General features: G+C 46.8%; 1 protein-coding gene across 1 annotated transcript in view; it reads right to left on the bottom strand.

Moving 5' to 3' along the window:
* Window positions 1–26,214, bottom strand: part of LOC147733581 (protein regulator of cytokinesis 1-like) — an 863,550-nt gene that overhangs the window by 491,647 nt on the left and 345,689 nt on the right. The window contains exon 8 of the mRNA XM_086958987.1: window positions 11,069–11,205. Within this exon, the coding sequence (XP_086815113.1) occupies window positions 11,069–11,205 (137 nt within the window). The remainder of the gene's footprint in view (window positions 1–11,068; window positions 11,206–26,214) is intronic.

Genomic DNA, 26,214 nt, shown 5'->3' with positions numbered 1-26,214 from the left:
CACTATAGGTGTGGCAGGGTATACTCAGACATGAGTCCCTTTCTCACTGCTCCATCAGGATTCAAGCAAGCCGGGCCGAAAAAGGCTGAAATGCCAGAAACCGGTCCCCGGTAGCTTGTCTCCTTTCTGGTGAAGAATTGGCTTGGTAGTTTAGTCTGCCCTGTTCCCATGATGCACTGGGCCAGGGACAGACTGATTTGCATATAGCCAGGTTCTGAGCTGGGATGGGGCAGTGAGATAAATAACGGTGATGGATCAAGCCCTGATCTTTGGACTGGGTAAGAGTGGTCTGTTTAACTCAGACACTCTGTTCATCACCACCCCCTTTTTGTAAATCGTTTTTGGCCACTATAGGTGTGGCAGGGTATACTCAGACATGAGTCCCTTTCTCACTGCTCCATCAGGATTCAAGCAAGCCGGGCCGAAAAAGGCTGAAATGCCAGAAACCGGTCCCCGGTAGCTTGTCTCCTTTCTGGTGAAGAATTGGCTTGGTAGTTTAGTCTGCCCTGTTCCCATGATGCACTGGGCCAGGGACAGACTGATTTGCATATAGCCAGGTTCTGAGCTGGGATGGGGCAGTGAGATAAATAACGGTGATGGATCAAGCCCTGATCTTTGGACTGGGTAAGAGTGGTCTGTTTAACTCAGACACTCTGTTCATCACCACCCCCTTTTTGTAAATCGTTTTTGGCCACTATAGGTGTGGCAGGGTATACTCAGACATGAGTCCCTTTCTCACTGCTCCATCAGGATTCAAGCAAGCCGGGCCGAAGAAGGCTGAAATGCCAGAAACCGGTCCCCGGTAGCTTGTCTCCTTTCTGGTGAAGAATTGGCTTGGTAGTTTAGTCTGCCCTGTTCCCATGATGCGCTGGGCCAGGGACAGACTGATTTGCATATAGCCAGGTTCTGAGCTGGGATGGGGCAGTGAGATAAATAACGGTGATGGATCAAGCCCTGATCTTTGGACTGGGTAAGAGTGGTCTGTTTAACTCAGACACTCTGTTCATCACCACCCCCTTTTTGTAAATCGTTTTTGGCCACTATAGGTGTGGCAGGGTATACTCAGACATGAGTCCCTTTCTCACTGCTCCATCAGGATTCAAGCAAGCCGGGCCGAAGAAGGCTGAAATGCCAGAAACCGGTCCCCGGTAGCTTGTCTCCTTTCTGGTGAAGAATTGGCTTGGTAGTTTAGTCTGCCCTGTTCCCATGATGCACTGGGCCAGGGACAGACTGATTTGCATATAGCCAGGTTCTGAGCTGGGATGGGGCAGTGAGATAAATAACGGTGATGGATCAAGCCCTGATCTTTGGACTGGGTAAGAGTGGTCTGTTTAACTCAGACACTCTGTTCATCACCACCCCCTTTTTGTAAATCGTTTTTGGCCACTATAGGTGTGGCAGGGTATACTCAGACATGAGTCCCTTTCTCACTGCTCCATCAGGATTCAAGCAAGCCGGGCCGAAGAAGGCTGAAATGCCAGAAACCGGTCCCCGGTAGCTTGTCTCCTTTCTGGTGAAGAATTGGCTTGGTAGTTTAGTCTGCCCTGTTCCCATGATGCACTGGGCCAGGGACAGACTGATTTGCATATAGCCAGGTTCTGAGCTGGGATGGGGCAGTGAGATAAATAACGGTGATGGATCAAGCCCTGATCTTTGGACTGGGTAAGAGTGGTCTGTTTAACTCAGACACTCTGTTCATCACCACCCCCTTTTTGTAAATCGTTTTTGGCCACTATAGGTGTGGCAGGGTATACTCAGACATGAGTCCCTTTCTCACTGCTCCATCAGGATTCAAGCAAGCCGGGCCGAAGAAGGCTGAAATGCCAGAAACCGGTCCCCGGTAGCTTGTCTCCTTTCTGGTGAAGAATTGGCTTGGTAGTTTAGTCTGCCCTGTTCCCATGATGCACTGGGCCAGGGACAGACTGATTTGCATATAGCCAGGTTCTGAGCTGGGATGGGGCAGTGAGATAAATAACGGTGATGGATCAAGCCCTGATCTTTGGACTGGGTAAGAGTGGTCTGTTTAACTCAGACACTCTGTTCATCACCACCCCCTTTTTGTAAATCGTTTTTGGCCACTATAGGTGTGGCAGGGTATACTCAGACATGAGTCCCTTTCTCACTGCTCCATCAGGATTCAAGCAAGCCGGGCCGAAGAAGGCTGAAATGCCAGAAACCGGTCCCCGGTAGCTTGTCTCCTTTCTGGTGAAGAATTGGCTTGGTAGTTTAGTCTGCCCTGTTCCCATGATGCACTGGGCCAGGGACAGACTGATTTGCATATAGCCAGGTTCTGAGCTGGGATGGGGCAGTGAGATAAATAACGGTGATGGATCAAGCCCTGATCTTTGGACTGGGTAAGAGTGGTCTGTTTAACTCAGACACTCTGTTCATCACCACCCCCTTTTTGTAAATCGTTATGTAAAGTTTAAGGCATCGTTTGATGTCCAAGGAATGTAATCGCTGTTCAGCCGGAGACTTTGGCTCAGCAAAGAAAGTTTTCAAGAACACAGGCTCATTTAGATGGAAGTCCGTAGGCACCTTTGGTAGGAATGATGGGTTGGTGCGAAGTACCACGCCGTCCGGTTTGAATTGAAGAAATGGTGGTTTGATAGTAAAGGCGTGGAGGTCACTCACGCGACGAGATGAGGTCCGAGCAAGAAGAGCAACCTTCCAGATGAGGAACTTTTAAGTCCGCCCTATGGATGGGCTCAAATGGCGTTTTCATTAGTTGTGTTAGAACAAAGTTGAGATGCCACGTTGGAGGAGGGCGCCGAAGAGGCGGGAACTTCCGGAAAAGACCTTTGAAAAACTGACGGATAATTCTGGACGAGCAGAGGGAGGAGGAGCCATCTTGCAGAAACGAGAGATTGCAGCTAGGAAAACTCAAGATAGCCTGCGAGAGCCCAGATTGAGCTAGACTCAAAAAGAACGGAAGGAGCTGCTACAGAGCAGAATGGATTGGATAACATTTGCTGCCACACACCAAAGACAAAACCTCTTCCACTTGAATTTGTAAGTTTTGATAGTAGACTGAACTCTAGCATGAGCGAGGATCTCCGCAGTCTTGCGAGATATTTAAATGCGCGAACTCAAGGTGCTCAGGTTCCATGCTGACAATTGTAGAGTGGATGGATCTGGATGGCAAATCTGGCCTCTGTCCATCGTAAGGACGAGGATGGAGAGGAATGGGCTCGCACTGGGACAGAAGAAGCAACTCCGCGAACTACGCCTGTCAGGGCCATCGAGGGGCGATCAGGAGAATGTGGCAGGGCTGCCCCCGTATCTTCCACAGCACCCGTGGCACTAATGGTATCGGCGGAAAGTAGTAAGCGAATTCCCGCACGATCCGGGGTGGGGATGCCAACTTGCGTAGGACGGGCATTTCCAGTTCTCTAGTGTCGCAAAGAGGTCTAGAGACGGACGACCCCATCGGTGAAACATGAGTTCCAGAGTCGGCTGATGTAGCTCCCACTCGTGTGTCGATGAGGGAATTCGCCAGAATGTTAGAAACGCCCGGCAGATGCACCGCCGTCCGTGTTATTTGATGATGGATAGCCCAATCCCAGATAGACTGAGCCAGTCGAGACAAGCGTTGAGACTTGGTCCCACCCAGTTTGTTCACGTAGTGCATACTGGTGGTATTGTCCGTCTGAATAAGCACCAACTCCCCTTGAACTACAGGAAGGAACGACTTGAGTGCCAGAAAGATTGCCATCAACTCTAGCCTGTTGATATGCCAAGAGCGTTGGGGCGGAGACCATTTGCCTTTGATGGAGAGGCCTTGAAGGTGAGCACCCCAGCCGTCTAGAGAGGTGTCTGTTGTGAGCGTGAGGTCTGGCGCGTTGACGAGGAAGGACGTTTCAGTCGCCAGGTTGGTCGACTGCACCCACCAGGACAGCTGTCCTCATGCGAGCGGTAACGGTCACCAGGTCGTTGAAAGAACCGGAGACCTGACGCCACTGTACATCCAGTGCCTCCTGAATGTGAAGGGTCGGCAGTCTGCAATGTGGGATCAATACAAGATGCCATTCCCAGAAATGATTTTAATGTCCGGACAGAAACGGACTGTCTTGATCGAATGAGAGCCACTAAGCGGAGGATCTTCGGTTGACGTTCGTGAGAAACAAATGCCTTTGAAAGCACTGTGTTCAAGGTTGCCCCTAAGAAACTCCTGGTTTGAGCTGGTGCAAACTGACTTGTTGACTTTGACACATCTTGACAAAGGCGAGCGTTTCGGTTCAGTTTATGGCGGGAATGAGATTTGAGGAGGCAATCGTCCAAGTAAGGAAATATTTGGACGTCTTGGAGGCGTAGGTGAGCCACCACTGGAGCCAATACCTTTGTGAACACACGAGGGGAGGATCGGAGGCCGAAAGGCAACACTGAACTGGAAATGCGTCTGTCCTACTCTGAAACTAAGGTACTTTCGATGCTGTTGGAGAATTGGGACATGAAAGTATGCGTCCTGAAGGTCGATGGTGGTCATAAAATTGCCGCTGGAAAGAAGACGCAGGATCTCCAATAGTGTAAGCATGCAGAAGGATTGGCTCTTTAGGTATCTGTTGAGACATCAAATCCAGAATTGGTCGCCTATCTCCAGTCTTCTTGAGTATGAGGAAAAAACGAGACTAAAACCCCTCTCTGAGACACTGGAACCACTTCGACTGCACCCTTTTGAAGAAGACCGACTTGATGGAAAAGCTCCTGGAGATGGGGAGGAGGCGGGCCAGACGGTGGAGTATGAGGAGGAATCTTGATGAACCCCAAAGTATGTCCTTTCATCACACTGTCCAAAACCCAGCGGTCTGAGGTGATGGAGGTCGAATCTCTCTGTTCTATTCTCAGCGGTCCTCCAACACTTGGGGGAAGACTAAAGTCATTGGCGTTTGGGAGTGGATACCTGATATGAAGACTTTCCCCTATATGACTTTGTCGACTGTTGTCGGTTTGACTGCTGTTGGTTGGAAGAGTAACGTTGGTTACTCTGATTGTAGGAGCTATATTGAGATTGTCCTCCTCGAAAAGTCGTAGTGCTGCGTCCGCGTGCACCCCGAAATGGCTGCTTCCGAAATTACAAGGTGCCCAATGATCGAGCCTTATCAGTGTCCTTTTTAATGGACTCTAGAGCCTCGTCTATGTGTGTCCCTAACAGCGATTCATCATATGGCATATCAAGGATCTTGGACTGGACTTCCTGCCGGAAAGAGGTGGACTTCAACCAGCCTTGGTGTCGTAGGGCAGCTGCACTAGCAAGCTGACTGAAACCAGTGCTTGCAATATCGACTGCGCAGTCAATCATCTCGTCAGATGTTCTTTCTCCGTTCTGGAGGATGTGCAAAGCATCAGCTTTGGAAGCGTCAGGGATGAGGTTGACAAAGGCAGACATGTCCGACCACATCTGCCGGTCGTAGCGGCCTAAGATGGCTAAGGCATTAGCTGCCCTTACTGTTGTGGAAGCCATGGTGGAGAATTTGCGTCCAATAGCGTCTAGGCGCCGACCTTCTCTATCTGGAGGTGCAGTGATCGGAGACGCTGGATTACAGGACCAACGCTGTGCCCCCTGAGTCCCCACCGAATCAGGTTTTGGGTGAGCGACCAGGCATGCTGGTGAACCTGTTGGGGTCTTATACTTCTTCTCAAGGCGGGGCATTTGGGCAGGTAACGAATTTGGAGCCTGCATGAGCTTCACTCCCTCCTTCCAAATAAAAATCGATGATCGGAACCGTGTGGACTTGCTTGAATGGCTGATGCTTGAAATCGTAGAGGAAACAATCCTCCTCTCTGTGTTCTGAATAATTTGAAGCGCTGAGCCGCTCTATCCATCAGCTGATGGAAACTGGCAATATCTACTGGAGGGGAATCTCCAGGTTCTCCTGGCGGAGGGGAAGGTGCCTGTATTTGGTAGTCATCCCACTCTGCCATGCCGGTTGCGGCATCATCATTGTCCGTATCATCGTGGACCTCTAAGTCTTCCCGTTCTGGAAGTACATCATCATCAGCATCTTGTGGATACACAGTTGTGTGTATCTTGACCAGTGTTTGAACCTGGGGTGAAGGCGTCAGTGGCAAAGGTGGTGGAACCGAGGGTGGAGCTGCCGCAGCTGCAGGTGGTCTAGGAGTACCTTGTGGCGTAGGTGGAAAACGCCGGTTGTAGTCGTCCAGCATATGCTGGAGGTTTGAAATCAGAGACAAAGGCTATGTAGCCGTTGAAACTTGGATGAACTGTTCCTCAGCTTGAGACTCCTGGTCGTCGCCGTCGTCGTCACTGTCAGAATCTTGGCATTTGATGATCAGATCTGACGGACTGTGTGCCGCCCTGAAAGTGTCATCCACATCATTACCAGAGTCCGAAGCGTGCTCCGCGGCAAACAAAGGCGAAGGTGGCTGCGGATCTGGAGCAGACAACTGGTGGCATGGATCTTGACAGCGATGTTGTGAAGGTTCTGTGGCGACAGATGCAGACCCTGAAGATGGCAAAGGCACTAGAGGCAATGAGGCAAACTAGGATGGTGGTGCCGTCGACGGTATCGTTCACGGTGCTGATATGGCCGCCGACGAATATGACTTCAATGGATCCATCGTCGACGGAAGGACCACAGACGGCAAAGCCGCCAACGAAGTAGTCGATGCAGAAGACCCCCCTGTCGACAGAGCCCTAGTCGACGGAGCTTTGGTCGACTGAGTCTTTGTCGACAATGTAGACTTTTTGATTGCCTTAGTTGACGATACTGGTTTCTCCGTCGACGATGAGGTGATGGGAATCATCGACGAGACAGTCTTAAAGGCCAAAGAGACTCTCGTGGACGTGGAGGCCGTCGACGAGACAGTCGTCGACGGAGAAGCAGACTTCATCGTCAGTGTCGTCGTCCACGATGTAGACACTGATGATCTCGTCGTCGGAACACTTGTCGACGCTCCAGTTGACGACGAAGCATGTTTTTGTGTGGAAACACTCTGGGAGGCAGCAGAAGACGCCTGAGAGCCAGGTCTCGTGGGTGTAGAGGTAGTAGGAGCCGGTGGGGACACCACAGAGACCAAAGGCAGGGCAAGTTTCTTCCTTTTCAGAAAAGGAGAGGGCACATCCTGCACACTACTACGCTTAGATGCTGCAGTGGAGGGTCCAGACTGAAAACTCTCAGCATCAGACAGAGCTGAATCCTTGTCCTTAAGACGTTGGAGCCAAAGGAGGAGACAGCCTTCCCTGTCCTTAAGAGTTTTTGTAGAAAAGGTTCTACAAAACTTGCAGCTGCCAACTTCATGCTCAGGGTAGAGACAATAAATACATTTCTTGTGGGGGTCTTCTTTAAAAAGACGCAACTTCCCACAAGAAGAGCAAGGTCTGAATAAAGTCTTCTTACTTCACATGATGAGAAGACTGGAAACTAGAAGAAATTGAGGAAAAAACTGAGCAGAGATCAGGGAGACTCCCATCACACGACGTGCGGTAGAAAATCTAAGGGCTTGAGCTTCTGAGGAGAAGGTTCTAGAGGGTGCTGGCGCCTGATTGGCTGTAGTTTGGACTAACATAATGAAAGTGATATGTTGCAAGTGTTTTCTCTCTATCATGCATTCCTATGTAGGAATGGTTTAGAGGTTTTAGTTGTGTATTTACTTCTATTATTTCTTATGTTATGTTCTCGCATACATATAATTTAGCATGTTATTGCTATTTTATGTACCGTGGGACTCCCACTTCGACGACAGGGAATATTCAAGCATGTGAATCTATGAAAGACACCCCTAATACTGGAGAACAGACATTGCCCGATTATCTCAAGTAAGATTCTCATTTCAGAAGCACCTCTGAATACTCAAACTTACTTCATATGGTTTGGAGCGGTGTGGCTGTTGCTAGCTAGTAAAATGTAGTGGTCTCCAGACTGAAGTCAGTGGTAGGTAGTCTGATTAGATGTACAATTGATCATTGTCTAAAGGGGGTAAAAGAAATGGTCATTTACAACGCCATTACTTGATTAATGCTTCACAAAGGGAAAAAAACATTTTAATGCCAATAGCTCAAAACCATGTCATTGCGAAAGCTTTTGCATTGTAAATGCTTGTTCTTTGAAGGTGCATATCTAGTGTGTTTTGTTGTTCGCCCTGCATAGCTTTCTGGCAATCCAGAATGCTTGTTATGGAGCATTAGATAGGGATCTAAGGGGGGGGGACACGCAATCTAGCCCTTATATACAGTTCGGTTGAAGAGCCAGGTCTTGAGGTCCATCCTGAGGTGAGGAAGGGACAGATTGCTTGAGGTGGAAAGGGAGGGTGCTCCAGGTCTTTTCTGCAAGGTAAAGAAGGATCTTCCTCCGGCCGTCTTGTGGATATATGGGATGGTAGCCAGGGCCAGGTGGGTGGACCGGAGAACTGGTGGGTGCGTGGACTGAGCGGCGTGGTTAAGGAACACAGATCCTGCGTAGTGTAGGGCTTTGTAGGTGTGTGTGAGGAGCTTGAAGGTGATTCTACTGGGAGCCAGTGGAGTTCTCTCAGGTGGTCGGTGATGTAGCTGCGGCAGGGGATGTTGAAGATATGTATGGTGGAGGTGTTCTGAAGTTTTTGGAGGAGTTTCTGGGTGATGCCGGCGTCGAGTGCATTGTAATAGTTAATTCTGCTGTTGAGTGGGTGGGTGACCATCTTTCTGGACTCAGTTGGGATCCACTTGAAGATCTTTCGGAGTAGGCGTAGCATGTGGAAACAGGAATGATGAGACTGCGTTGATCTGGCGGCTTATGGTGAGCGAGGAGTCCAGTATGATGCTGAGGTTTCGTGCATGGTGGGAGTTTCAAGTGCTGAGGGCTGCCAGGAGTTGTCCCCGGCAGAGACAGTGGAGCCCATGAGAGGACTTCGGTCTTCTGAGGTGAGCTTGAGGCAGCGGTTCATCCAGGTGATGACAGTCTTCATCCAGTCTTGTAAGTTATTCTTGGCGACTGTGGATTTGTTTGTGAAGGAGAGAATCAGCTGAGTGTAATCACTTTGGCGACTATGTTCATTCCATGGTTCCCAATGATGGCAGCAAGCAGGGCCATGTAGATGTTGAGGAGAGTGGGGCTCAAGGAGGAAGCCTCAAGCACTCCGCAGCTGATCTCTGTTGGTTCAAAGCAGAACGGTGGAAGTCAATGTGTTCGGCGGGTGACAAAGGAGCTGATCCATTCCAGGGCTTTGTCATGGATGCCAGCATAGTGGAGTCTTGTGTATAGGGTGCGGTGAGAGACTATCCAAAGCAGCCGAGAGGTCCAGGAGGATGCGGATGGCGTCTGAGGCAGCGAGGGGGGCGGTCTCGGTGCTGTGGTTGCTTACAAAGCGAGATGAGAGGTCCAGGATGTGGTTTGCTTAGATGAACTTGGAGAGTTAGGCGTTGATGCCTTCGATGACCTTGCCTGGGAAGGGGTGGGGGGGGTAAGAGGTGGGTCTGAATTTCTTGAGGTCCGTCAGGTCGGCAGAGGGTTTCTTCCGCAAGAGGTTACACTAAGCCATCAATATTTATCGGGGAATGAGAGAAGCGAGAAATAAAAACCCTCCTTTCCTTGATTGTCCTCCATGAGAGTCCTTTGACAATGAGGTGCCTACAGTGGAAGAAGCCCCTTCCTTCTCAGTACTTCGCTTGTACCTCACTGCATTGTACCTTCGAGGCATCTTCCAGTTTTTTCCCCTTAAATTAATTACCTCACAACCATTCAATGCATTTAAACAAAATTGTCACATCCCGGGCTATGCATCTGACACGCAGCCCACACACCCCTTTAAGGGTTACTCACATTTTTTTCCACACTTTGGACATTTGACAAATCGAGCTGACATAACTGTCTTTTACAAGGCAAAAACCTAACATGATTGGATTCCTACAAGGGAAACCCTTTAAAACTCTTAATGCAAAAGATGTTAAGTGAATAATGAAATAGGGCAAATAAATGAGTTGGAAAATAAAAGAATGGAGGAATGCTGGGGCAGGTAAGCTGTTGTCCCATTAAATACATGATTTCAACTATCATCTTTCAATTCTGCTGCATCTCCCTCAGTTTTTTTTTTTTTTCCTTTACAAAACAGCAGGCAGATTAGGTTCCGAGCTGTAGGGACGTTTTTAGATTGGATTAGGACATTAGTATGTTTTCTAAAGTACCTAAAAGAAAATTACGCAATTTTACCTTTGACAGGCTGCAGTAATCATTGGTGTTCCAGAAGCTTCACAAAGTTAAGAATACTCAATTGCTTTTGACTATCAAAGATACTATGTTGAAGAAGAAAGTATTACGTATATCAAGTATAACATTTTAGGGATGTTAAAACACTATTTGTATTTCTCTCTCGAGTGAATTTCGCCATTTTTAAAAAAAAACATTGTTATTGGTTTTACAGATCGTTACAAACAATACTGCTGTGAGGGCCAAAGCCATCTATATACGTGCAAGAGATCAAATCGGTCACATTAACTTCGCCATTAAATAGTAGTCATTTTGGTCAAATGAAACTGAAGAATGTGAAAACCAATTACAACTTAAATTATTTTTGCTTAGTATTATATAGTTCATAGAGTGATAAATATTTTCCAACTTTATGAACTCTGACTACTATAGAATGAGGTGTAAATTCAACATTCATTCGGTGTGCACTGTGAAGCCTTACCGTAACTCCCTTCACGAGTCAATCACAAACTAATTTGACGGCCATTTTAAGATGAAGTCTACCCTATAAACAATGGTTACAAGAGTACTTGTGGGCTTAAGTCTCTTTGTGAGAGGAGTACAACAAATACTAGCGAATGATCGGCTAGGTCATCTATTATACATATGGACCAAAAACGTTTCCAATTACCAAACTGTTCTGGAGTGCACAATTATCTTTAGGGATTCCTACTGAAAAGAAATTGATTTGTTAACCATCTTTCAACTGCTGCTTAAAGCATTGTGACTAAGTAACAAGATCAGCATCAATGATCAAAAGATGGGAGGATACCTAGAAAGGAACCAATCTTCTGGCTAAGACCTAACTGGCGTCTACAGTACATGCAACCAAAGTAATGGCCATAACTGGTCACTTGCAGTTAGGGTAGTCACTTCATTATCAAACATACCACCAACTCCATGAAGCGATCCCAGCAGCACAGCCATTTTTCCACATCTTCAAACAAATGTTGATGAACTTCAAAATGGTGCATGATCTTCACAACCTCAGCTTCATGAAGTTCAAGGAGGTCCTCTGTGTAATCGTCTGTTAATAAATACAAATTGTTTTCAGCTTTAACACAATAAATCACATTGCAAAATTTGCTGCTGCTTTAGGAAATATAACCCCACAACCAAGACAATTTTAATCTGTAGTCCCTAGTCCCCTTTATTTACGTTCACATGATGAAATTGCTTCCGAACAAGATAGCAGAACATTCCTTACATAGCACAACTAGATGTTTGGAATGGGGAGGTGATTATATTCCTCAAGATGCATGCACAAGTGATTCATAAGACATCTGAAGGAATGGATCATAGGTATACAGGAACAAGAGCTACTGTGGTGAGAAAAGACATTACCTACATTCCAATTTCTTCACCATCAGATGTCTGATAAACAGAAAACAGCTATAACCGGGATAGTCAGAACGCTGTTAAGTATGTGCTCAAAGATTGGCAATATTTCCCATCTATTTTGTGCAATCATTTGTTTATTTAACTTCTCACTAATAACATACAACAGTCTTAATTTCAGGCTATTCCTCATAATCATACCCATTAACTGAAATGGATGTTATCTGAAGTGGAAAGGGAAGTATTACAAAAAGAATGTCATTTAGTACATGCAATTCAACAGTTTCTACAAGCATATAAACGTGGAAAAAATACAATTCAAACAATTTTTCTTCAAACAGAAGAACCAGATGTAAACACTAGAGAAATTAGTCAATTCATAAGTAAATTTAAGTTCAAACCTAAAATTCGAAACAGAATCCTGTTCAGATCCTGTCGCAAAGAGGGTTGATGGGGGCTGCGTGTCACCTGGAATGGTGAGCTGGTCCAAAGGCACCTGGCGATGTTGGTGCAGAGGGTCAACGGTGGAAGAACCAGACCCGGATGAAGGAAGTGGCATCAGAGGCAAAGATGCAAATGATTATACCACTGTTGACGAAATAGTCGACCACTACAGTACAGAGGTCGACAGCCACCGTTGACGGAGCCGCCGCCGTAGACGAGGCAGTGGATGAAGCAGCCGTCAACGGAGCACTCGTCGGCGGAGCAGTCGACGACGAGGAGGCACTCTTCACAACCCTCCTGATGACGACGAGAGACCCTTCTTCGACGTCTAAGCGATAGGAATCGTCGACGAGAGTTTTAAATCTGAGGCATACCTTCGTTGACACAGACTACGTCGAGGCAGCTACCGTCGACGAGCCAGAAGCCGAAGTCACTGTTGTCGTCGATAAGCCGGAGACAGCAGATCTTAGTCAGGACGATAGTCGACGCTACCGTCAACGATTTTGCACGTTTTTGGATAGAAACCTGCTTAGAAGAAGCCGTAGACGCTTGAGAGTCAGATCTCAGGGGCATAGGAGGAGGAGGTGGAGCCTTCATGAGTGAAAGTTTCTTCTTCTTCAAGAAGGTAGATGGCAAATCCCGCACACTGCTACGCTTTGAGGCGGCTTTTGAAGTACCTGACAGCAAGCTTTCTGCATCAGAAAGAGCTGAATCCTGGTCTTTCAATCTTTGTAACCAAAGGAGGAGACGACTCTCCCTATCTTGAAGGGTTTTGGTGGAAAAAGTCCTGCAAATCTTACATTTGCCTACCTCATGGTCAGGATAGAGGCAGCATTTTCACTTCTTGTGGGAGTCCTCAGAGTAGAGCCGCAACTTCCCACAAGAAGAAGGTCTAAACAAAGACTTCTTACTTGAAGACATTGTAGAAAACACTGGAAAACCAGAAGAAAGTAGAAAACTGAGCAGAGCTCAGGGAGACTCCCTTCACACAACGTGCGGTAGAAAATCTGAGGGCCTGAGCCTCTGATGAGAAGGTTCTGGAGGGGTGCTTGCGCCTGATTAACTGTAGTTTGGACTAACACAATGACATGGATATATTTATAAAAGTTTTCTTTCTCCATGTATTCCTATATGTGAATGCTAACCTGGTACTTATAGTATTTCTGGTGTTGGAATGTATGGGTTACGTTTACATACATATTTTATTGGGATTTTATTTACCGTGGGGCTCCCACGACGACGGGGAATATTCAAGCATGTGAATCTATGAAAGACATCCTAATACTGGAGAAATATAGATATACCATAGTGTATTAAAGAATGAGTGGGTGTATAAGTGTCTGAATGGATGATTTAGTGGGTGTGACTGTATAAGTGAGTGATTAAACATAGCTTAGTGAATGCATGACTGAGCGACTAATCTGTGTGAATGTCTATCAGTCTGTCAGTTGGTGTGTAAGTGACTGGATTGGTTGGGAGTAGCTACAGGAGTTTCTATACGGGTTAATGATTGGTTGTCTGATTACCTGTATGGGTGCCTGAGTGTCTGTGGGGGGGGGTGTGACTCTGCATGGCGGTGCGAGTGGGTGATTTACTAGGTGTATGGGTTCATGAGTGCATGTGTTAGGGGCAGTATGGGTGAGCAAATGTGCGTATAGCTGTGTTGGTGAGTGAATGGCTGTCTCAGTGTATATGTGTAAGTAACTACATATGTGAAAGGCAGTTTATGTGAGTGTTAGAATATATAAGAGTAAATGTGACTGAGTGATTGCAATGGTGTGTGCATGGATTAGTGTGTGCTTATGCCAGTGATTGTAGAAGATAGTAAGTATATGGTACTAGCTGTACGATTAAGTGAGGTGGGGTGTGTGTATAACTGTATAGGTGAGTAAATGGCAGTGTGATAGATTATTTGGGTGGCTGGCTAGGTGTTTGAGTAACTTTGGGTTAGTGGTGGTGTGAGTGTCTGTATGGGTGTATGAGTGGATACATCAGTGGCAATATTAATGAATGACTGCATGTATGAGTGACTGTATGGGTTAGTGAGTGGATGTGTGTAGACGTATGAATCAATGAGCAGGTATGTATTAACTGGAATTGGTAGGTCTATGGTTTCAAAATTGGTAGTCTATTCTAAAGTGGGTATATCAAAGGTTATACCAGGGTGTGAGGAGGTGCATCAGATTTTCACATGGATGTCAGTGATGTGATGAGTGATGTAACTGACCATGTCATGAGTGTTGTAATAGGAGACGTTGTGAGCAGTGCATTGAGGGGGCGCGAGTTATAGTTCATGAGCTAACAGCAGAATTTCTCTGGTTTGGTTTGAGTGAAATGTCAGCCTAACTAGAACGTCCCTGAAACATACATATACACATACATATATATAAAACTTTATAAATATAAATAAAATACACACATACATACACATATACACACACATACACATATATACACATCTACATACACCTATACATACACTTATACATACACATATACATACACATACACATAAAAAAGAAGCAGAGAACTCTGGGAAGTTCTCAAGTTGAGGTGGAAAGCAGCTCCTGCATAGAGCACTCTCAACACCAGCGACTCTAGATCTGCTCACCCCAAATGTCTGCTTTTCTATCAAAGTTTTTAATCATAGGATTAGCCCATTGTCCATTCCTATCTCGGCGTGGATAGCAAAGTCTTTTGCCATTTCTACAGCAAAGTTTTTAAGCATAGGACTACCACAGTGATGTCCTTGCTGAGCTTTAAAACGACAAAAGCCATTTACCACTTCAGTCACAGTTTTACAGCTTTGAATTGGTAAAATAACCAAGACAACCTGAAATGAGTAAAAGCAACCCCAGAGAGTGTTTCGCTCTAATTTGAGCTCTTCAGAGAGGTATAGCTTTGTCCAGACACAAGGGAGCACCCAGTATAAGTAAAAAAAATACCCTTTCAGGCATAGAGTGACAAATTAATTTTGCAAAAAAGAAGCAGATAACTCTGGGAAGTTCTCAAGTTTAGGTGGAACGCAGCTCCTGTATAGAGCACTCACACCAGCGACACTCTAGAGCTGCTCACCTCAAATATAACATGCATTTGCAATGCAATAGGTCTCGCATTTACTAGAGTTTGAGTTATTGGCATTGTAGATTACAATGCTTTTTATTAATGTGTTGGCTTTTTAAACAAATAAAAGGCATTGTCATTTACAATGCTAATAGCATAAACTCTCGCAAACGCGAGACCTATTGCATTGTAAATGCTTGTTAGTGTAAACTCCTAAGAAACCACCTTTTACTCAATTTCATTATTTAATCAATGGTTTGGATTTTCAAACACAAAGGTCTGCTAATCTTTGGAAATGTGAAGAAACATCACCATAATTAGCCTTCATATACAATTACGAAAATTGTAGTTATTAATGGGAAATCGACTTTTTGTTCTCCTATAATACGCATTCTGATATTTGTTTAATTGAAAACGACGCGGGCATCAAAGAAAACGCCATTGTACCTGCTGTAGCAACATACTGGGGATTGACTGTCCAAGAAGACATGATAGGACTGCATGTCGTGGAATTGGGGTTCAGATAGCTCCAACTTCATGTTATTGTAGAGCTTCAGTGTGATTGAGAATGATAGAACAGCAATGAAGGAAGGCAAAGCAAACCTACTAAAATCCTGATATGTACTGAACTTTCAATTCTTAAAGTATGGAGTGGATACAAGATGTAGACAGTTGATAAATGAGGCACAGAACGCTGGTCTCCGTATTTTAATGTTCTCGGAAGCTACCATATAGCATTTTTGCATTAGCTCAGGTTTTTAAAAGACAGGCTGAAATACAACCTTGTTATGGCATACAGGAAGAAAAATATTGAGGAATGACATAGGAGATCACTCGGACTAATGGAGGATGTCCGTTCTAGGGATCTTGTACTTGAGACATCCATTTGTTTATGACCCTGTCTTTGTACATTTTTTAGTTCTCGCTAATGTGAATTTGTAGCAGAAAACACACACCATCAGCACTGCTGTGTACCTTTGTCTGTAAGCTGCTTTAAAATCACCACATCTGCATATGAAAAAAATGTTTGTTTGCAACAGGCCGTGCTTGCTCCTGAAAGCGCCCCATTGACAGGCTTTTGATGGTAGCTCCCCACTGCCCCTCGCGCACAGGATCCCACCCGCCTCTTATGCTAGTTTGATCTGTATACGAGCAGGAAAGTGTCAAACAAGATTCATGTATGTGGACCAGTGTTGTGTGTGTTTGTAGGGATTTGGTAGTGGCAGGATTGGGAATCCAGAATGTGATGGGAAAGTGGCGTGGAGAAACATTTGGTACAGTGATAGACAGCAAGACGTGCAGTTGATTTTATATACAATTTTACAGATATATATACAGTCACATTTCCATTCGGGGACAAAGGGAGTCGCCTATAATCACACAATGTGCGATCAAGTTGAATGATGCCGAGATTAATAACACCTGTTTCAGAGTTTCAAAGACTGCGATTTAATCACTAGGTCTCATTTGCTCGACGTGTGGCTTGCCTATATTTATACTGAGAAGCTGCACATGTGAATATGGCATAACTGAACCATACACACGTGTAGTCATATGAAACGATGCATGTGATATTCGAAATCCTCTTGCCGGCGGATAATGGTTGTATTGTCTGCCTTCCGGGGCCCGTTAATTATTGCAGCAGTTAATACTGCAGTCACACCATTTACATGTGATCTAAAGAGCAGCTTTTGATATTACAGAATTTAAGAGTCCTCAGTTTATCGACAGACGGATGAAATGTTGAGCAGGCCTGGTCATGGTTCACGCTAAGCATCACTGAGCATATAATTAAATACCTCCACTCTTTATGTGGGGACTCCTCTCCAGCTGCCAGATGCCTTTTGTGGGGTCACAATGAGTTTTTCTGGCAGGCGACACTCATCTCCCTCGACGTGCAAGAGGGGGGTGTCGTACCAGAGACAACTCTTTCAGCCCCTCCGGATCTCTCTGCTTTCACAAATGTTTTGTTTGCCATGGGAACACCTTTTTAATGCATGCAGCACGTGGGCTTGCAAAGCGGATGCGAGATTTTAGGGACTGAGACGCAAATGGAACACAAGCCCGGCCTGTGCGAGGCTCGTGCCCGTTCTCCGGTGCCGTGTACCAGCCTTTAATGGCTCCGTTTGTTGACTGGTAGGGCCCTGTGCTCTCGGCTATTGACTTTAGAAAGCATTGAGACTAGATGCGTGTGGGTTAAACTGTGTCCTTCGCCTCCTTCGTGGCGAAGGATGCCTTGGCCTCACGCCGCCTGAAGTGTCAGCAAGGACCTCGGGGGCTCCAGGTAGGGAGGGCCGATGCAGGTGGAGGCCACGATCCCTCCACGGGCAGTTCTTGCCGCCAGCTCAAGAGTCCTTAAGCTCGGGCTTTGATGGAAAAGGCATGCTCCCTTGCTGTTATTTCTTTTTAAAAATATCAGTCTATCTGATGGTGTCCTGGCTGCAAGAGCACCGAGAACAACCAAAGATGGTGAGCTTGTATTACTCATGATAGCTTTTTAAATGATGCAGCTGGTTTTCAAGATGGTGCAGGCCTGGCAAGGGGAGCCAATGGAGTTCCATCAGGATGGGGGTTGGGGGGGGGGGGGGGGGGGGGGAGATGAGACTATTTCTTCAGGCACTGGATGAGATGTGATGCCATGCTTAGGAGAGAGTCCAGTGTAAAGCCTAGGAGGCTATTGAGTAGGGCATTACCACCATCCAGTTGCAAGAGTGTGAGGGCTTGAAAAGCAGTTCTGAAGCCACTTTCAGGGAGAAACAGGTTCACTTTCCGTAGAAGAGACAGCAGGTGTAATGCTATTTTTTTGGCAAATTGTTCTTTGAGGGGGAGGTCTTTGTAAAGGGTCAATCCAAGTGATTAGACATTCACTGAGTCTGGGTTCGAGCTCATCAAAGTTCATGTCCTTGAGCCAAGTTTGTATTGTAGCCTATTTGTTATTCTTGGCAAATACGAATTTTGTTTTGGTTCGGTTGAGCTTCAGGTTGGTGCTCATCAGGTCTGGACTACTTGCAGGTAGTGTTTGAGGTGTTGGCTATCTGAAGCAGAGGAGCCTTTAAAGTAAAGTTGCGAATCATCAGCATATTGGAGAATCCTCATGTTCTTATCTGTGAGAGCACCAAGCAGCTCTATCAAGAGGTGGAAGGGATCAGGGGACAATATGGAACCCTGGGAGACTCTTTTGGGACCTGTGTGGAAAATGAGCCCATAATTCGATCGATGCCCAGGCCGCTGGCGCAAACCGCCTCTTAGTTCCCATGTTGAATAGTTACCAAATAAAGAGACGGGCGCTGGAAGCAGGAATCAAGAACAGAGTTTAATTCTCATGAGGAGAGCCAGTCATTTCGGACACGAAACACAGTGTCTTTCGGGAGGTGCTCTAACAAGTGAGCTGAGACTCTTGCTTTTATACCTTACAAAACACTTGATAGTACAATCAGGACAGTATGACGCAAAAGAAAGACATCCCTATAATCCTCGTGTCAATCCTACCCCACATATGTTCACAATGGGGACCCTTGACCTGCTGATAAGAGGGGAGGGCAATCACGCAGCTGAGTGTTCCGTAGGATGTGTACGCCTGATCATAGCCCCGGGGGTGGGGTGGCTAGGATCAATAGTGGATCCTTTGAAGAGGAGTGACTTCATACAATAAGGGCAGTAAATGTTATCTCCTGGCTCAGGCGATGGCCTCGGACATGTGTGGTCAGCCGGACTCGGGGGAAGGGGTCATCAAAGGAGTGGTATTCATGTCGCGTGGACAATCGAGCGCGGAGGGAAGGCTCGTCAACAGAGGGGTATTCATGGAAGGAAAGGAGGTGTTGGTCAGGCGCGGCCGTGACTCTCAAGGACAGGGCCTTGCAGAAGAAGAAGGTTTATGACTTGTCCATGTGAGGAGAAGGGAGGGGTAGCCAGGGTGGACACAGGGACAGAGTCACACAGAGAGAGAGAGAGATCTGATGACCCGTACATGAGAGAGCGGGGGCAGTCAGGTGCAGCTGGGGAGGGCTACGTCAGCCAAGGCGAAGGATGCCTCTTCAAGAGGGAATGGGGGGATTTGTGCGGGTCAAGCAGGAGAGTCGCCTTTCGCAGCAGGGTCGCACAGGGGGAGAGGGTTTCATGGCCTACGCATGAGAGAGGGGGTTTAGGATATGCGCAGGAGGGAAGCCGGGGATTCCAATGGGTAAAAGGCCATGGTGCCTAGAATGGCTGTACATATGCATAGGGGTATGGGCTCTTACTGGCAGAGTGATACGGTCAATAATTTACGGTATTCATGGTGCTCACAGAGAGAGGAGTGGGAGAAGAAGGGGAATGAATGCTGTCTATGTACATCAATTCCTTCAACTTTCACACCTGTACAAAGTAATGTACGTAGGAACAAGAACCAGTGAGGGACATTGCAAGTGAATCACATTTGAGACTCTAAGGTACGCATGAGGGTGGCATGTTCGATTGTATTGAAGACAAATGAACGTTACAGCAATATCAGTAAGCAAGGGTCATCTTCATTTGTGGCCAGGAGGGAATGTGTATGGTACCAGTCTCCCTGCAACAGGGCAATGTAAAGTCAGACATGGGTCGTGCAGAAGATGCTTAGCATTAATGTGAACGTGAGGTCAACATAGAATGCTTTTTCTGTGATCTTAGGGATGAATGGTGAGTTATGGGCCAGTACTGGCGAGGTCATCAGCATGTAGTGTGGGTTACTTTAGAAGTCAGATCAAGCATGTCTTGAGAGTTTCTAGGAAGATGCACAAGTGAGGCAGGCATAGACAATGGAGCGTAGGGGTAGAGTGCTTTCTCAATGAAAGCTTTCTTGAATGAAGTGGGTAAGACATCTTCATATGAGGGTTGAACCAAGCGTGCCTCTAATGCGGTCTGAACCATGAAAAAATCTTAACCATGCCTTCCGTTACAGAGTAATTTAGTTGTAAGGCACTCTTGGTACAATTACATGCCTTGTAAAGACCACCACTACACCTACCCCCGCTCTAAGCCCTAAAATCCTATTCCCTATCTCAGCCCCATGCTAAGGCCTAAAACCAACTCCTTCCCCCTTCTCCCACACTCAGCCTTAAAACCTGCCCCCTACCAAAACAGATCCCACCCTGAGCTCTAAAACCCTACCTACTTTTAAAAAGACTGACCCAACCCACCCGCCCTGAATCCTGAAACTGACCTCCACCCCTAAAAACGACCCCTCTCCCAAATCCAGCCCCAGCCCTTGAAACTACTCCGACCCTCCACCCACGTCCCTGAGCCCTAAAAACCTGACCCTTCCAAAAACTACCCCGGCTACCCCACCCGAGCTCTAAAACCATTCCCCACCCATACAAACTACTCTCTCCTGTCCCCAAACCCCACTTACCTGTCCGCATCAAGAGCCGCCTGTTCAGACGCCTTCTATCGACACCCATCCAGACACTAGACCACTGTTTTAACCATGCCTACGCATGGTTAAGGCAGATGCGTGGTTCAGGCTAGCGTTGACGCTTGCGGAGAAACGGCATGCGTGGCTCAGCCTGTGTTGTGAAGGCAGTTTCCTTATAAGAGCTAGATCTGGCAGAATGTAGTGTTTCAGCAAGATCTGCAAAGGCTTTGAAGGATGACAAAAACAGCTCTACAAGAATGTGGTGGAAAAGAGGAAGCAGGTTTAGTGTTGTCAATGTGCTGCCGCATTTTTGGTGTTTTTTCATTGAAGAGATTGAGGACATTGCACTTTTCTGTAGAGTGAAGAAAGGTGGGTTCAGCAGGAGGTTGGTGCAGGGTTTGATTTTCTTGAAATTGTTCTGCTTTTGTTAGCGGCTTCCGTGATGGAATTTAAATCTATCACCATGTAGATCCACCCCATAATATATTCTAAAAAGAATGTACTCACAGGTCTTGCACGTTTCCTGCAATGGTTGGAAGCACATAGTGTTTGTTTAAATACCCCTAACACACCAAAAGGGCCCTTGCTGTCATGCTTCATCTTGGGGATCTTCCCGCCCACTGCAGGATGGGGCGTGCTACTACCTAAGACTACTTGGGAGCACTGATGTTCAGTACTATGTGAAGTGTAGAAACATGTGAGTGGAAGGGTCAGGGGTGAGTGAAAACTGTTAAAAGGTACCTGGCTAGTACCTGGGAACAGTAATTTTAATATGCCTTACGAGCTGGTACTATTAGAAGGGTGGGTTGAAGGTGTCCTGCTTTCATGAGTGATCCCTCCTGTGCAGGTCAACATGTTTCAAAGCTCACAGGCGGTACAAAAGGGGGTGGTGATGGACAGAGCATCTGAATCAAACACTCACACCCAGTCAAAAGATCTGGGTTTAATCCATCACCGTTCTTTAGCCCACTCTGCCACCCCAGTTCAGACATGGCTATATGCAAATCAGTCTGACCCTGTGCCTCATGGGAACAGTCCAGCCCGAACTGCCAAGCCATGTCTTCCCTGGACCGGAAACAAGCCTCCGAGGAACGGTTTCTGGCATTCCAGCCGTCTTCAGCTTGGCTTGCTTGAATCCAGTGGCAAAGTGAGCAAGGGACTCACGTCTGAGCATTCCCTGCCACACTTATGGTGGCCAAAAGTGGTACAAAAGGAGGTGGTGATGGACGGAGCATCTGAATCAATCAAACACTCACACCCAGTCAAAAGATCTGGATTTAATCCATCACCGTTCTTTAGCCCACTCTGCCAACCCAGTTCAGACAAAAGCTCACAGGCTTCTTGTTCAGGACAAAAACTGATCCCTTCATTTCTCACCATGGCCCCTTCCACTCACATCTTTCTACACTTCACATAGTACTGAACATCAGTTCTACCACGTAGTCTTAGGTAGTAACTCGCCCCATCCCGCAGCGGGGCAGGAAGACCCCCATGATCAAGAAAACAAGTTACTTACCTGTAACTTTGGTTCCCCAGTATTGGTAACTTTCATAGATTCCCATGCTTTGTATCATTCCCCGTCGTCGGAATGGGAGCCTCGGTAAATAAAAAATACCTTAGTAGTAAGCACAAAGTGAAATAATAGTCCTAGGCCTCATCTCATTTTGTAGCTTATCCACCTCTTTTTGTAAAAGAGACCAAATTCTTGCAGTAGCCAATCAGAGCATCCTCACCCCATTGAACCTTCCTGAGAGCGCCTCAGAGCCTCAGATTTTCGCAGCCGTTGTGAACAGCAACATCATTGGATAATAAGGCTGAGCTTTCCCATGGGAGGAGGGTGGGCGCATGGGAATCTATGAAAGTTGCCAATACTGGGGAACCAAAGTTACAGGTAAGTAACTTGTTTTCTTGCCCCAGTATTGGAACTTTCATAGATTCCCATGCTTTGTATCAGAATAGCTAGCAGTAAAGAGAAAGGCAGATTTTGTAATATGTGTACCTGTAAAAGTCATATGTAATCCTGATAAGAAAACAAATACACATTTGCATCACAAAGCAGAACAATCACAAGTAATACAAAATATGCAAAACAGGAAGGCGGGATAAAAAGGAAAGCTCACCGACTTATTGGAAAAGGTTCCTCAAAACTGCCTGGCCCACTGTCGCATCCTCTTTCACAGAAGAATCCAAGCAGTAGTGGCGAGTGAAGGTGTGGACACTGCTCCATGTCGCCGCTCTACATAGGTCCTTGATCGGGACACCTGAGAATACCGTCACCGATGAAACCATTGATCTCGTAGAATGAGCACGAACTGCTCGCTGAAGTGGTTTCCCCGCTTCTGGTTGGGCAAAAGTGTATTGCACTGGATATCCAGCGGGAAATGCAGGGTTTAGAAATTGGACAACCCTTTCGTGGAGCACTGAATTGAACAAAGCTGAGAAGATTTTCTGAACAGTCTTGTGCGCTCCAAGTAGAACTTGAGACATCTGTGAATGTCCAAAGCCCTCTCTGCTGGCGTGTTGGGCCACGGAAAGAAGGATTTTAAGACCACCTGCTCATTCAGATGAAATTCTGAGGGTACCTTCGGAATAAATTTAGGATTTGTTCGTAGGATGAGAACATCATTTTTGAATTGTAGAAAAGGTTCCTCAATTGTGAAAGCCTGGAGCTCACTAACTCTTCTAGCCGATGTCCGGGCCAAGAGAAGAGCCAGTTTCCATGAGAGAAACTTCATGTCAGCTCTATGAATAGGCTCAAATGGGGCCTTCATTAGATGTGACAGGACCAAATTAAGATGCCAGGCTGGTGGTGGAGGCTGGACTGGTGGAAAAACCCTGAATAAACCCTTCAGGAATTGTTTAATGATCCTTGCAGACCAAAGGGAAGGACCTGATGATGATCGTCTAAATCTAGAAATGGCCTCTAGATGTACCTTTACATAAGAAGGAGCCAATCCAGATTTTGCAAGAGAAAGGATGTAAGGCAAGAGTTGGAGCGGTGCAGAAGTATATGGATGTAGACCTTCTCCGACACCAAAGGCAGAATCTCTTCCACTTTGCCCGATAGGTTTTATTCGTACTAGGCGCTCGGGCCTGGGCTAAAATGTCTTTACATTCTCCTGAAAGATTTAAACCCTGGAACTCTCTGAACTCAGGAGCCACGCTGTCAATTGTAGTGACTTCAGGTCTGGATGCAGAACCTGCCCGTGAGCCATTGTTAACAGTGATGGTACAGGACGCAGGAGAATCGGTTGATCTTGGGAGAGGAGAAGAAGTTCTGTGTACAACAACTGCCTGGGCCATGCTGGTGCAATCAGAATCATTCTGCACGGTTCCACCTTGAGCTTGCGGATCAGTCTCAGGATCAGCGGAATAGGAGGAAAGGCGTAAACAAATGCGCCATAACAGGCAATCAAAAGTGCATTCCCCAAGGATCCCCGAATCCTGCTTGCGTAGGACTGGCATTGGCGTTTTGGGGAGTTGCAAACAGATCGATGGTTGGGGTCCCCCAATGTGAAAACAGTTTAGAATGGTCTGATCCAGTTCCCTTTTGTGACGGATAGTCTTTTGGCGACTCAAAGAGTCCGCTGTGGCATTGAGTGTGCCCGCCAGATGTTCTGCTGAAAGGGTGATATTGTGTTGGATCACCCAATTCCAAAGCCTCTGTGCTTCCTTCGAAAGGGTGCAAGATCTCGTTCCGCCCTGCTTGTTTATGTAGTGCATGGCTGTGGTGTGGTCTGTACGAACCAGCACTGAATGGTTGTGGACCCTTGGAAGGAAAGCCTGCAAAGCTAGACGAATGGCCATAAGTTCCAGTAGAACGATGTGGAACTTGACTTGGACTGAGCTCCAATGACCACTGACTCAGTTCTTGGAGGACCGCTCCCCATCCCTCCATGGAAGCATCTGTTGTCCATACCATGGGAGATGGTGGAAGTTGGAATGGCAAACCTACTGAAAGATTGTCTTTTAGCAACCACCAGCTGCCTGCCTTCCGCATCTCTGGAGTGATTACTATCTGGTCGTCTAAGGAGCCCGTCACCTGACGCCATTGTTTGTCCAACTGTTCCTGCAGTTGACTCATTCGCAGCCTGCAGTGTGGTATCAATGGTATGCAGGATGATATTGATCCGAGAAGCGATTTGTATTTGCGAACTGACAAACTTCCGTGTCTGTAGAAGGCGAGTTGAGAGAATCAGCTTGGTTTGGCGCTCTTCTGAAGGAAAAGCCAGGCAGCACTCCGTGTCTAGGATCGCACCCAAAAACTTCACTGTCTTGAAGGGCGCAAAATCGATTATTCCCTGTTGAGCCGAAGGCCTAGCTGCTCGAACAGTTGACTGCAGCTCGTGACTGCCCTGGACGCCTCTTGGAACGAAGGAGCCTTTACCAGCCAATCGTCCAGATATGGCAAGACTTCGAAAGACTGACTTCTGAGAAAGGCTGCCGCAGGAGCCAGTACCTTTGTAAAGATCCGGGGAGCGGACCAGAGACCAAAAGGCAGTACTTTGAATTGAAAATAACTCTTGCCTACTGTAATTCGAAGATATTGCCTGTGAGCTGGATGAATGGGTACATGGAAGTAAGCATCTTCCAAATCTAGGGTTGCCATGTAGTCCCCTGGATTGAGAAGGCAGAAGATGTCCTGAAGAGTGACCATCCTGAAGGACAACTTCATGAGATAAGTGTTGAGCTGTCATAGATCTACGATCGGATGCTACTTGTCCTTAGTCTTCCGAATCAGGAAGAACCTGGAATAGAACCCTTTCCCCTTTTGGGAGAGAGGTACAGGTTCCATTGCCCCCTTGGTGAAGAGTTGGTGGGCCTCGAGATGAAGGAGTTTCAGATGTTTGGGTGTAATGGCGTCTGGAGCTCTCGTTGGAGGAAGATCTTGGAACTCCAACATGTGTTCTTCCTTGATGATGTTTAGGACCCACTGGTCTGTTATGACCATCCAGTTGTTGAGGCAATGGGCAATCCTGCCCCCACTATTAACGAGGGTACAGGAACAGTAGAAAGACCCACCTGGCCGCTATTGTCTCTTGGTATTATCTCTGCTCTGCTGTCCCTGCCGTCCTCTCGGCGGCTGGCGAGAGAAAGAACCCCTCTGAATACTGGGGTTTGAATGTTTGGCCAGGTTGGGAGTTGGAAGAGTAGCGGTGCAGATTGCAGCCTCTATAGGATGAGAATCCTATTCCTCTAGCTCCCCTGAAGGGCACCTTGCGGTATTGTAAAGTTCCCAAGGACTTGGCCGTATCTGTATCTTTCTTTATGCCCTGTAGGGCGTCATCCACGTGTTTGCCAAATAACATCTCCCCATCGTAAGGCAGATCCAGAATTTTATTTTGTACCTCCTGTCGAAACCACGTGGCTCGCAACCAACCCTGGCGTCTCAAAACTGCCGAGCCGGCTAGCCCTCGGAAGGCCGTAGTTGCTATATCCATAGCGCAGTCGATTACCTCAGAAGAGGCTCGCTCCCCTTCCAGTAAGATCTTTCTGACCTCGTCCTTAGATGCATCCTGAAGTTCTTCCACAAACTGGGAGAGGTCACACCACATCTGGCGATCGGATCTCCCCAGAATCACCAAAGCATTAGCCGCCCTAACGAGGAGGCTGGCTATTGTGGAGAATCTTTTTCCAACATAGTCCAGACGCCTGCCCTCTTTATCCGGTGGCGTAGTTATCGGTGTGGATGGGTTCTTAGATTTACTCTGTGCGGCCTGGGAGATAACCGAATCCGGTTTTATTGACCTAGCAGACATGCCGGGCTGCCCTCCGGCGCCTTATATTTTTTCTCCAGTCTGGGGAGAACTGGGAGGACCA

Source organism: Lissotriton vulgaris, chromosome 2_1 (assembly GCF_964263255.1).
Source record: "Lissotriton vulgaris chromosome 2_1, aLisVul1.2, whole genome shotgun sequence".
Lineage (NCBI taxonomy): Eukaryota > Metazoa > Chordata > Amphibia > Caudata > Salamandridae > Lissotriton > Lissotriton vulgaris.
The sequence above is the reverse complement of the archived record's forward strand: the minus strand, read 5'-3'. Positions and strand labels throughout refer to the sequence as shown.